The sequence below is a fragment of the Topomyia yanbarensis genome, chromosome 3 (genome assembly GCF_030247195.1).
Source record: "Topomyia yanbarensis strain Yona2022 chromosome 3, ASM3024719v1, whole genome shotgun sequence".
In the NCBI taxonomy this organism is placed as follows: domain Eukaryota; kingdom Metazoa; phylum Arthropoda; class Insecta; order Diptera; family Culicidae; genus Topomyia; species Topomyia yanbarensis.
Window position 1 is genome coordinate 160,053,090 of NC_080672.1, and position 14,188 is coordinate 160,067,277.

Sequence of the window (14,188 nt, forward strand, 5' to 3'; positions counted from 1 at the left end):
TTTCTAAAAGTAACATCCCAGGCACATTTTCATATAAGGCTGACATAATCGGGGGTACAGAAAATCGGCGGCATATCAATTAGGGGGGTGATTAAATCGGGTCTTCAATGTATTTTAATAGATAGGCAGTTTTCGAAGAAGTTTCTTGTGGACGAGTGTAGAACGATATTGTTTCTACTTACTTGGAGCCAGCGGTGTAGTTAGAAATTCAGTTTGGTGGGGGTTTGGTGAAAATCGAACTCATTGTCCAAATGGTATAATTCCGAAAAGTTTTCTTTTTCCAAGTTTTAAAATTATGGAGAATTTTGTTTTAATAGTAACAGAGTTCGTGTCTTTAGCGAATTTATTGAGACTATCATTTAAAACAACTTTATTGCAGGCATGAATAGTATATCGAGTTTTAAAATGAGATTTCCGAAATGTACCTTAATCTATTTTTTTTTCTAAAATAACTTTCTATTGTAAGCTTCACAAACTTAAGCTTTGGATAAAATGTAAATTTTATTGTTTAGAAACAAGTGAAAAGATGTATCATGTATCATAATAATTTATTTTAAAGGTAATTTACAAATAGCATAAAATATTTGGATACCCTGAACGCATGGAACTTTCATGTATTCAACAAAATGGTTTGTAATAGCACTCCCCCAGATTTTGCTGAAGATATTAAGTTTCGAATTATTTTTTTTATTTTAACTATAGCGGTTTTAACCTTAGATTCATTCGCCTCTTTTTGGGTTAGAGAAATCTCTTTTGGAAAAATCTCTAAACCTTTGTGCGTGGTTGGGAATCGAACCCGCGTGAGCTGCGTACACGGCAATCGATTTACCAACTACGCTATGCCTCTAGAATTAAATTTGTTTGAAGAGTAGATTCTCCATAAATACTTCTGGGTGCCAAAATTATTTTATCAGATGATGGGCTGTTTAAAATTTACTGAAGATACTAAACCTCCGAAATTGGCGGTTACAAAATGATTAAATTGCTGTTTTCGAACATTTATTTTACTATGTTTCATAGACATTAAATCAATTCCAACTTCGCTTCCTATTAATAAAAAGACCCTAATCCATATTTCAAGTGCTTCCCTTCAAAAGTGAGCTCAATATGGAATCTTAGGAGTATGAATGATTTCAGAATTCTGGAATGAGTGTCTATTAGAATGTTTTCAGGCAGGTATTTGATATTGATGTTATTGGACAACTGTGAGATTACGACCAACAGACCAGTTACAGATCAGGATATTATTCCCACAATTTTTGAAAGGTCCTCATGATGTTTAAAACAACATGTTATCAATATACTGATCAGATAAATATTATTGTAATATTGCATTAAATCTGTCAGCATCAATAAATATTCAACTTTAATCCAAATAATTTTTTTGGTCTGGGGGGGGGGGGTGTTAAACCCCAAAGCCTCTTCTTGGCTACGCCGTTGTTTGGAGTTATTTATTTCGCTTTTCAATTTCCAAGATATGTTTCAGATCGATCCGATGGTTATAAGTTAGAAAATTTGCGGTCAGAAGGTTCGTGCAAATGGAAATTTTTACACCGATAAGTGATCAAGTTCCATCTAGACAACTTGAAATTGTTCGGTGGTTATTCTAGCGGTTGTAGATAGCAAAATGAAATACGAAATTCGTTTTATCGAAACAATATTTGGTTTTTTTAAATGGATTATTATCATCTCGATACAACCACTTCCAAGAAAATTTACAAAAATTAATCAGGAAACCCTAAAATACCAAAAGAAAGGGCATATCGCATCCATTAAGGTCTCCGAAGATACTATTCACCTAAAATTAGCCGTTTCGGTGTTAATAATAGATTGCATGTTTTTGGTCGTATTTCTAGCTATGGGAAATGATAAAAATCTTTCATCCTTATTGCATGTTAAATATCTCTTTCAATAATAGTCCGATTTTCACAATCTATAGCTCGTTCGAAAGGTATTCGTATAAGCTCTCTATCTATAAAATGTTTATTTACATTGTCAATTTCGGCAGTTAACCTTCCGGCAGTCGCGCTAGTGCACTGAGTGTACGCTGCTCTGAAAATCTAGCGAAATCGTCGTAGGGCACCAGCGGCTGCTCGTTCAGTGGGCCATATGCGCGACTTCCGGAGGGTTAATTTAAAAAAAAACTGCAAAAAAACCTTTTTTTGAAACCATAAGTTTTTTTTATCTTGAATTCAATAAAACAACTTTATTGTCTCCAGACCAATAGTTTTATTTCTTGAATTTGATCATTTCTATTGAACCTGAAAATCGTGCGTGCAGGTATGGGACAGAAATGCGATCGTATATTCGATTTTTCCTTGCCATCTTGTTACTATAACAAAAGCTAAATGCTCCAAGTTAACTACATATGGCACTTACATACATTATAACAGAAAAAATAGTAATCATATTAGAACGTGAATTGGCTTTGTTATAAAGGTTTTCTCTTCAAAGATCTGAGTTTCGTGGTGCTAGGCTATCATAACGATGTGTACAAATTCAGCGAATGACTGTTATCAGTGATCGCAGAAAAACTCTCTTGAAATCATCCAAGCTAGTTCTTCGTCCTCACTGCTACTACTACTACTACTATTGCTGCTACTGCGATTTACACTGCTCTCTTGCGTGATCATATTTTCATAGATTTGATCTTCAGTTATGTCTATTCCATCGGCGCGTGATTGATGAAGTAATTCATTGTATTTCTTTTTCTTCAATCCACACAGCAGTGCTTCATCTTCCAACTGTAAATTATTTAGTTGGAAGTCGTCAGTCTTTTTCGGTTCCTTAAATTGAAGGAACCACAAATCGTTGGCCAATTGTCGCAAACCAGGAATTGCGTTAACTTGTTCTAGAAGTTTGGGATACTTGGAAATTATCTTCATACAGCTAAACACGAGACTGTCGGCAAACGAAGCCGCGTTGATCAACTTCAGAGATGATTTGGCAGATGTGGAGCAAACCATGGGATATATGAGTACGTTACCGTCCCGGGGAATGTTCAGGTAAGCGTGACCTTGCGAACGACGGTTGAGATAAAACTCCAGTATGCCGCGGTGCAAATCAACGTAAACACCAATTATTCTACCTTGACTGAACTTTTTGCCATAATATTTGAGCTGACCATTGTGTTGGGTAAGGCCTCGATATGAATATCCCCAGGATTGATCATCTAAGCCTAGAACGCTGGAAAACTTGAATAAGTGTGATTGCAGATCTACATTCTCTGTTCCGATTCCAAGCATCTACAATGTAAATATAATTACAAATACAAGGTTTACAAGAACAGCAATATGATACTAACTATATCCGTTCCCGCTAGTGTACTGAGTATTTTAATTTCCCAATAATGGTGTCTTCCAGGCTGCAATGGCTTCATTCCACGAACTACTGCTGTTCCCTGACTGTACACCGGGTGGAAGATAATTTCCGTTCCGTTTATTATTCTGCTTTCTATACGTACTTCCTCTTCTTCCCAGGTCCAATCGAGCCGCGTAGAGGTGTCCTCGCCACACTTACAGCGTTCTACTTTTCGTGCTGTGTGTCGTGATCGTGTCACGGCTGGATACTCGCAGGTGCAAAATGGGACCGAACGGTTTTCATTACCACCAATCACCATCATGTTTAGATGTGTTGCACGTTTCTTGTATGCCATGGGTGCATTAATTGGATCAGATGCGTCTGCGTCTGAAATGTGAATTAAAGAAAGTCACTCAATAAGGTATGAGTGTGATTGCGCCTAAATAGCGATTGATATGAATAGTGACGAGATTGGATAGTGATCTCTTAAATAGAACAGAAATTTACTAAAATGGTAATATGATGGAAGAGTCTCAAAGGGACTATCAAGGGAGCACTACACAAATTTGCATGAGAACCAACATTCATTGATATTGTGCACTAAATGAATTATACCTGTTATATATTTTAGGAATAATAAATGCAAAGGACAAAAAGCACCTTTTCGAGATATTGTCGTACGCAATTAACACATGAATTGAATTGGAAAAAAACGCATTCGGCTTTGGAACAAAAATATAAAACCAAACCAAATATATATGGAAAAACACAGTTCTTTATCTCTTGGAGGCTAACACACAACTACTGTAAAATGTTTGGTTTCAGCTTTCAATCAGATGTTCGGTGAAGCGCATCGAGAGAGACCGAGAGAAACGAGATTTGTTACCTTCTACACTACAACAGTTATATTCATATGTAATCTTTCCATTTCTTGTCCGTTTAATTCTGCCGATTTTAGGACAGTGAAGACCCGATTTTATCAGTCGCAGATGAAATTTTCATCAGTTTTTACCCGACTTTGTCAGCCTAATGAATTCAATCAATTTTGATGCTCATGAATTTACAAAGTCAAGACTTAATAAAATTAGTGTGATCATAGACTGTTATTTCCCGGATAGAAATTTACAACAGCATTTGCCCTACAAACAATCATGAAACGATGGATATTATAGTTATTACTGTTCCACGCAGTAGATTTACAATAAAATCTCATGTAACAATTAATTTCATTGTTAAGCAAAAAATGGTACAGTAAAATTACATTAAATATTACTGTTTTCGAGAAAAAAAATGTATGGGAAAAAACCGATTTTTTTTAATGTTAAGATGCATAACCACCCCCCTTTTTACATTTCTTATAAAAGAAAAGTATAGAATTCGCTCAAACTTCCAAGATTTTTTCCGAGTCTTATATACCAATCGACTCGATTTGGAACAATGTATGTGTGTGTATGTAATGGACATGGTATGGTGTTGTGTTTTTGCTGATTAATCCTCCTAAAAGTGAGATATTTTCATACATTTTCTTGGAAGTGATACTATTGAAATGATGTCTTCAGCAAATTTGTAGCTCTTTTGCGAATAACTTTACTGAAGACATCAAATATCTATTTTGAACACTTTAAAAGTTATGGCTTTTTGTTTGTGGATTATTCTTTCTCGTTCAATATACTGCCGCTAGAAGCATAACTGTCCCATGTGCTATGGGAATCCCTATACACATGGAACAATTATGCTTCTAGCGGCGGTATAGTAATAACCCATTAAAATAAGCCAAATATTATTTCGATAAAAAGAATTTCGTACTTCATTTTTCTATCTACAACCACTGGAAATAACCACTGAACAATTCCAAATTTTCCGGATGGAAGTTGATTACTTATCGGTGCAAAAATGTTCATTTGCGCGAACCATCTGAGTGCAAATTTTCTAACTTATAACCATCGGATCGATCTGAAACATATCTCGGAAAATGAAAAGCGATATAAATAACTCTAAGGAATGGCGTAGCCAAGAGGAGGCTTTGGAGTTTAAAGCACCCCTCCTCTCCCCAACAACATAAAAAAATTGGAATGAACAGAAAAATTCATTGATGCTGACTGACTTCATTCAATATTACAAGAATAATTATCAATTCAGCATATAGATAACCTGCCGTTTGAAACACCATGAGAACTTTTGAAAAGTTGCGGGAATGGGATCATGAACTGGTGTTGATCTCACAGTTGTCTAATCACATCAATATCAAATGCCCGCATAAAAACATTCCAATAGAAACTCATCTCAGAATTCTGAAACCAATCATAATTGTCAGATTTTTTATCATATTGAGCTCACTTTTGAAGGGATGTACTGTAATATGGATTACGTTCCTTTTTTAATACGTAGCGAAGTTGGAATTGATTTATTGTCTATGAAACATAGAACTGCTCACCGAAAAAAGGCACAACCTTCAACATTTCCTGCACATTTTATTTTGGGAATGCGTAGAGTTGAGATGAAAACGTAATATAGTTAATAACGAGTATAACACTTTCTGAAAGTAAAGGGATTTTTATGAAAAATGGCGTTTTCCGTTCGACTCTAGCAGCTCCTGATCGATTTTGATGAGCATTTTATTTTTGTTGTATTACCAATTATATGAATAGCTATAATAAATGTTCGAAAATAGTAATTTAAGGACAAGATCACTGCCAATTTTGGAGGTTTAAACATTAAACAGCACATCATTTGATAAAATAATTTTGGCGTTATATCCCCCAAGAAGTATGTATGGAGAATTTACACTCCAATAAATTTAATTCTTGGAGAACGCGCATAGCGTAGTTGGTAAAACGATTGTTTTGTACGCAGCTCAGCTGGGTTCGATGCCCAACCATGCACATAGGATCAGAGATTTTTCCAAAAGAGATTTCTCAACCCGAAAAGAGGCCATCGACACTATGGTTTAAAGCTCTATAATCAAAATTAAAATAAAAAAATAATTCGAGACTTAATGTCTTCAGCAAAATTTTGAGGAGTGCTATTACAAACCACTTTGTTGAAGACATGAAGACTCCATGTGTTTAGGGTATCAAAGTACTTTAGGCCATTTGTAGTTACCTTTAAAATAAGTTATTATGATTTTACTGTTTATGATAATTCTCTTCCACTGTTTATACTCAATAAAATTTATATTTTATGCAAAGCTTGAGTTTGTAAAGCTTACAATAGAAAGTAATATTAGAGAAAGATAGATTAAGGATCAATTCATAAATATCATTTTATAACTCGATATACTGCCTACACGTAGTATTCATGCCCGGAATATTTTTTTAAATGATAGTCTCAACTAATTCGCTAAAGACAGGAACTTTGTTACAATTTTTTGAAAAATTAATTCTCCATAATTTTAATACTTTAAAGATGACGGTTTCGGTATTATGCCACTTGGATAGTAACTTCGATTTTCACCAAACTGAATTTTTGGCTACGTCGCTGACTCCAAGTAAGTAGAAACTATATCCGTTCCCGCTAGTGTACTGAGTATTTTAATTTCCCAATAATGGTGTCTTCCAGGCTGCAATGGCTTCATTCCACGAACTACTGCTGTTCCCTGACTGTACACCGGGTGGAAGATAATTTCCGTTCCGTTTATTATTCTGCTTTCTATACGTACTTCCTCTTCTTCCCAGGTCCAATCGAGCCGCGTAGAGGTGTCCTCGCCACACTTACAGCGTTCTACTTTTCGTGCTGTGTGTCGTGATCGTGTCACGGCTGGATACTCGCAGGTGCAAAATGGGACCGAACGGTTTTCATTACCACCAATCACCATCATGTTTAGATGTGTTGCACGTTTCTTGTATGCCATGGGTGCATTAATTGGATCGCGTCTGCGTCTGAAATGTGAATTAAAGAAAGTCACTCAATAAGGTATGAGTGTGATTGCGCCTAAATAGCGATTGATATGAATAGTGACGAGATTGGATAGTGATCTCTTAAATAGAACAGAAATTTACTAAAATGGTAATATGATGGAAGAGTCTCAAAGGGACTATCAAGGGAGCACTACACAAATTTGCATGAGAACCAACATTCATTGATATTGTGCACTAAATGAATTATACCTGTTATATATTTTAGGAATAATAAATGCAAAGGACAAAAAGCACCTTTTCGAGATATTGTCGTACGCAATTAACACATGAATTGAATTGGAAAAAAACGCATTCGGCTTTGGAACAAAAATATAAAACCAAACCAAATATATATGGAAAAACACAGTTCTTTATCTCTTGGAGGCTAACACACAACTACTGTAAAATGTTTGGTTTCAGCTTTCAATCAGATGTTCGGTGAAGCGCATCGAGAGAGACCGAGAGAAACGAGATTTGTTACCTTCTACACTACAACAGTTATATTCATATGTAATCTTTCCATTTCTTGTCCGTTTAATTCTGCCGATTTTAGGACAGTGAAGACCCGATTTTATCAGTCGCAGATGAAATTTTCATCAGTTTTTACCCGACTTTGTCAGCCTAATGAATTCAATCAATTTTGATGCTCATGAATTTACAAAGTCAAGACTTAATAAAATTAGTGTGATCATAGACTGTTATTTCCCGGATAGAAATTTACAACAGCATTTGCCCTACAAACAATCATGAAACGATGGATATTATAGTTATTACTGTTCCACGCAGTAGATTTACAATAAAATCTCATGTAACAATTAATTTCATTGTTAAGCAAAAAATGGTACAGTAAAATTACATTAAATATTACTGTTTTCGAGAAAAAAAATGTATGGGAAAAAACCGATTTTTTTTAATGTTAAGATGCATAACCACCCCCCTTTTTACATTTCTTATAAAAGAAAAGTATAGAATTCGCTCAAACTTCCAAGATTTTTTCCGAGTCTTATATACCAATCGACTCAGCTCGACGATTTGGAACAATGTATGTGTGTGTATGTAATGGACATGGTATGGTGTTGTGTTTTTGCTGATTAATCCTCCTAAAAGTGAGATATTTTCATACATTTTCTTGGAAGTGATACTATTGAAATGATGTCTTCAGCAAATTTGTAGCTCTTTTGCGAATAACTTTACTGAAGACATCAAATATCTATTTTGAACACTTTAAAAGTTATGGCTTTTTGTTTGTGGATTATTCTTTCTCGTTCAATATACTGCCGCTAGAAGCATAACTGTCCCATGTGCTATGGGAATCCCTATACACATGGAACAATTATGCTTCTAGCGGCGGTATAGTAATAACCCATTAAAATAAGCCAAATATTATTTCGATAAAAAGAATTTCGTACTTCATTTTTCTATCTACAACCACTGGAAATAACCACTGAACAATTCCAAATTTTCCGGATGGAAGTTGATTACTTATCGGTGCAAAAATGTTCATTTGCGCGAACCATCTGAGTGCAAATTTTCTAACTTATAACCATCGGATCGATCTGAAACATATCTCGGAAAATGAAAAGCGATATAAATAACTCTAAGGAATGGCGTAGCCAAGAGGAGGCTTTGGAGTTTAAAGCACCCCTCCTCTCCCCAACAACATAAAAAAATTGGAATGAACAGAAAAATTCATTGATGCTGACTGACTTCATTCAATATTACAAGAATAATTATCAATTCAGCATATAGATAACCTGCCGTTTGAAACACCATGAGAACTTTTGAAAAGTTGCGGGAATGGGATCATGAACTGGTGTTGATCTCACAGTTGTCTAATCACATCAATATCAAATGCCCGCATAAAAACATTCCAATAGAAACTCATCTCAGAATTCTGAAACCAATCATAATTGTCAGATTTTTTATCATATTGAGCTCACTTTTGAAGGGATGTACTGTAATATGGATTACGTTCCTTTTTTAATACGTAGCGAAGTTGGAATTGATTTATTGTCTATGAAACATAGAACTGCTCACCGAAAAAAGGCACAACCTTCAACATTTCCTGCACATTTTATTTTGGGAATGCGTAGAGTTGAGATGAAAACGTAATATAGTTAATAACGAGTATAACACTTTCTGAAAGTAAAGGGATTTTTATGAAAAATGGCGTTTTCCGTTCGACTCTAGCAGCTCCTGATCGATTTTGATGAGCATTTTATTTTTGTTGTATTACCAATTATATGAATAGCTATAATAAATGTTCGAAAATAGTAATTTAAGGACAAGATCACTGCCAATTTTGGAGGTTTAAACATTAAACAGCACATCATTTGATAAAATAATTTTGGCGTTATATCCCCCAAGAAGTATGTATGGAGAATTTACACTCCAATAAATTTAATTCTTGGAGAACGCGCATAGCGTAGTTGGTAAAACGATTGTTTTGTACGCAGCTCAGCTGGGTTCGATGCCCAACCATGCACATAGGATCAGAGATTTTTCCAAAAGAGATTTCTCAACCCGAAAAGAGGCCATCGACACTATGGTTTAAAGCTCTATAATCAAAATTAAAATAAAAAAATAATTCGAGACTTAATGTCTTCAGCAAAATTTTGAGGAGTGCTATTACAAACCACTTTGTTGAAGACATGAAGACTCCATGTGTTTAGGGTATCAAAGTACTTTAGGCCATTTGTAGTTACCTTTAAAATAAGTTATTATGATTTTACTGTTTATGATAATTCTCTTCCACTGTTTATACTCAATAAAATTTATATTTTATGCAAAGCTTGAGTTTGTAAAGCTTACAATAGAAAGTAATATTAGAGAAAGATAGATTAAGGATCAATTCATAAATATCATTTTATAACTCGATATACTGCCTACACGTAGTATTCATGCCCGGAATATTTTTTTAAATGATAGTCTCAACTAATTCGCTAAAGACAGGAACTTTGTTACAATTTTTTGAAAAATTAATTCTCCATAATTTTAATACTTTAAAGATGACGGTTTCGGTATTATGCCACTTGGATAGTAACTTCGATTTTCACCAAACTGAATTTTTGGCTACGTCGCTGACTCCAAGTAAGTAGAAACAAAGTCGTTCTACACTTGTCCACAAGAAACTTCATCGAATACTGCCTATCTATTATAATACATTGAAGACCCGATTTGTTCAGCCCCCGATTGAGTCTGTCCCCGATTTTGTCAGTCGCATATGAAAATATGTTTGATAGGTTCTAGCAGACGAACAAGACTGAATTCAAGTAAATCTTTTCTTGAGCATGTTTTTCTTACCTTAAAGATGCAAATATGCAAAAAAAAATGTTTTTTAAATTTTGTGCTGATAAAAACGGGTCTTGACTGCATTTATTATTCAAAGTGTCCCACAGGTACATCCAATTGTTTAAGGATATTGCTATCAATTACATCGAATTACAACAATTTTTTGATAGTTTTCAAGGGGTTATTATAACGAATTCTTCCAAAATTTGACAAACCTGTTCCCATTCGTACGATAGTTTATGTTAAAAGGGTATCCTAATCCTACTTAAGAGTTTATATGTTGCAGATTGAGAAAATACAGAAATTTTCAGCTTTTCTCCTGCACAATATTACAAAAGCTTATTGAACAACTTTCCCTAGTAAGGTTGTGAAAATTATAAAGTATTTGAAAGTTTTTAATAGTTTTATTTTGTAATAAACGGACAATGACCGTCGCTCCACAACGCAGTTTTTTCTTTTATGGCTCGCGGTCAGCACTATCTCTCGAATCACTGAACTAAAAATTATGGAATTGAACTTAGTGTTTAGAATTCTTTTCGGATTTACCCCAACGAAAATCGCGCAAATGGATCAGAATGAGACCAGCTGGTGCTCTAAGACGATTTCGTTAGATCTTCAGAGCAACGTGCACCCAGTGCACTATCGTAAGTGACGGAGGGTTACCGGAAAGTTTCGCGAAAAAGAAAATTTCAGTGAATGATGATGATTTTCCCTAACGGGTTTCCAAAGTTTTTATTTGTTCTTTGGCATTAGGATTAGCGATAATAATTCAAATCAAAGATACTACTGGAAAGTCACTTTTAGAAAAAATCGATATCGAAGTAAAGTGAACTATGCACTAGACTGGTTCAATTTTTGACTTTTAGCTCCACCAGGCTCTACTGATTCATTTTGTGGCCCTTAGTGATTGTACAAATTATGGTACCGATCGCTTGTGTCTAAGGACCCTCCAAAAATTTCAAAGTTTTTATGGAAATTAGTGTGGAAAACCGGTTAACATTGAAAATAAATTCTTAAAAAATCACTTCATCGATCAATTCATCAGAACACTATATATTTCTCAAGGTATTCTTCTACTGAACATATTCGGGGTAAGTTTGTAAAAATTCACAGGGAAAAGTTATTAACTAAAGAATCAGCATGACTTCACAACAAGTGGATTTTATTATTAATCATAGCCACCCTGTTTAAATAACTGTATCTGTCATACGAGAGCGGTGGGTGATAAGTCTAGTTTACACCTGTATAACGATAGAGCAATTCAAGCAGGGATGCTATGATTAATAATAAAATCAACTTGTTTTCAAGTCATACTGCTTCTTTAGTTAATAACTTTTCTCATCGAATGTTCACAAACTTACAATGTTACACGAATGTGCTAAGTAGAAGAATACCATTAGTATTTTACAGTGTTCTCATGAATTGATTGATGAGGTGATTCTTTAAGAATTTATTTTCTATGCTCACCGATTTTCCATACTAATTTCCATATAAACTTTGAAATTTTTGGAGGGTCCGTAGGCACAACCGATCGGTACCAAAATTTGAAAAATTACTAAGGGCCATAAAAGGAATCAGTAGAGCCTGGTGGAGCTAAAAGTCAAAAATTGAACCAGTCTACTATGCATGCATGCACTTCAGAGGTTGTGTGATATCAAGTGTTGCAATTTCAGTTCTTAGTTCTCAGTGGCTTGGAAATTTGAGTAAACGCTATTGAGAGCATGAACTTCAAATTGATTAAAATTTCGATTTTTTTTGGCTCAGCACAACATATATATGCCCATCAGGAAAATTCAGCTTTTCCTACACAATGCATTGATTGACGAATTTAGATATGTTATTAACAGAGCATCAGCAATAATTCGTTTGTATATCTGTTTCATGGGCCATTTTTCCGCTTTTTCATTGATTTGGTTAAGCTTTTGAGAATTCTAGCCCTGATGTTGTCCTATGCTGATTTGAGCGATTCTCTGAGTCCTGTCACTGTACCATTTAGTATGTGTCATCAAAAGATCGCGAAGCATCATGTTCCAATTTTTTTTTAACCGAAGCATCATGTTCAAAATATATTTAATCGATATAATATCCGAAGAACGTGATAAGAGTAATAAGTAAGAGTAATAATAATCTCATCACACTGTTAGGTGGATTAAAAGCGTTTTTACTGTAAAAGTCTGTGTCGAACGAAACTTTGAAGTTAAGTTCGGTTTATGAATCACCATTATTTTCTCTGACAATTGCAATATGTTCATACAAGAGCAATATTTCAAAAGGGCGTAAACATTTCTACGTGCAAAAATTTCAATTTTTTTGTTCTATTACTGTAATTTATACTGCAAAATTTTCTGAGAACGAGTTACAGGGAATGAATATTTATGTACTAAAAAATATACACTGAAAAAAATGTTGTGTCATTTTTCACAAAAACAAAAATTTGTGTTAAAAATTTAAATTGCAAAAAACCCATTTTTTATAATTTTTTATATTATATAAACGAAAACCTAAAGAGAAAAGAAATATTTTCAATGTGGTTGTATGATGGAGAACTTATCGGTAAAAAGTTTTTCTAACAATAACTTTATACATGTTTTTAAATTTCATATGAATTGACATACAAAACTGTAATTTCATTGCAGAGTATAATTGTTAGTTTTATTTTAAATCAAAGTGTATTTAACAAAAATCTTCCAAAATACGATAGTTTTCGGGATATTTGGAATGTTGTTCCAACAAAAACAGTTAATTCGTGTGATTATGCCCTTTTTTAAAATTTATAATATCTAATATTTATCGTTTTAAAGAAGTAAAAGAAACTTTTTTAGTGTAATTTGGCTCATGGAGAAGCTTTCAATAAAGAAGTAACAACTTTTTACATATTTTACATACATATTATTCATACTATTTGCAGTCAAAAATACATATTTCTTTGTGAATATGATTCCAAACGCTATTTTAAATCAAAGAAAATTGTATTTTAGACTGCAAATACTATGAATTATAAAAATATGTCAAAAGTTGTTGCTAGAAAATTATTTTTATTGAAAGCTTCTCCATGATCCAAATACACTGAAAAAGTTTCTTTTACGTAATGCGAATAACTTTTAAAAAGGCGAATATTTAGACGAATTAACTGTTTTTGTTGGAACAAAATTCCAAACATCTCGAAAACTATCGCATTTTGGAAGATTTTTGTCAAATACATTTTTATTTAAAATAAGACTAAGAATTATATTCTGTAATAATATTATAGTTTTGTATGTCAATAAGTATGAAATTTAAAAAAATGTATAAAGTTATTGGTAGAAGAACTTTTTTACCGATAAGTTCTCCATCATACAATCACATTGAAAATGTTTCTTTTCTCTTGAGGTTTTTATTGACAAAATATAAAAAAAATAGAAAAAATGGTTTTTTTACAATTTAAATTTTTAACACAAATTTTTGTTATTGTGGAAAATGACACAACATTTTTTCAGTGTATATTTTTTTCGTACATAAATCGTTTTCAGAAAGTTTTGCTGTATAAAATACAGTAATCGAGCAAAATTTTTTTTAAATTAATGCACGTAGAAATGTTCAAGTCCTTTTGAAAAATTGCTCTTGAGGCAAAATAAACTTACTGATTGTGTAAAATGTTTAGTCTTCTATGCCGTAAAGTTTTATAGGAATCTAAGATGGTCGGTCAGGATTTTAATTATTTT

The 14,188-nt window shown here is 33.6% G+C and overlaps 1 protein-coding gene across 3 annotated transcripts; it reads right to left on the reverse strand.

Moving 5' to 3' along the window:
- Positions 1–2,205: 2,205 nt before the first annotated feature.
- On the reverse strand, positions 2,206–7,580 carry LOC131690358 (SPRY domain-containing SOCS box protein 3). 3 transcript variants are annotated; one of them, XM_058976069.1, is made up of 4 exons: positions 7,452–7,580; positions 6,959–7,178; positions 3,305–3,687; positions 2,206–3,245 (listed from the first exon to the last, which is right to left on the reverse strand). In XM_058976069.1, the coding sequence occupies exons 3-4, from the start codon at positions 3,653–3,655 to the stop codon at positions 2,517–2,519; spliced, it is 1,080 nt and encodes a 359-aa protein (XP_058832052.1). In that variant the 5' UTR covers positions 3,656–3,687; positions 6,959–7,178; positions 7,452–7,580; the 3' UTR covers positions 2,206–2,516. The 3 variants fall into 3 exon arrangements, with proteins under 3 accessions (XP_058832052.1, XP_058832050.1, XP_058832049.1); XM_058976067.1 differs by lacking the exons at positions 6,959–7,178; positions 7,452–7,580 and adding an exon at positions 3,961–4,096; XM_058976066.1 differs by lacking the exons at positions 6,959–7,178; positions 7,452–7,580 and adding an exon at positions 3,916–4,090.
- Positions 7,581–14,188: the final 6,608 nt, after the last annotated feature.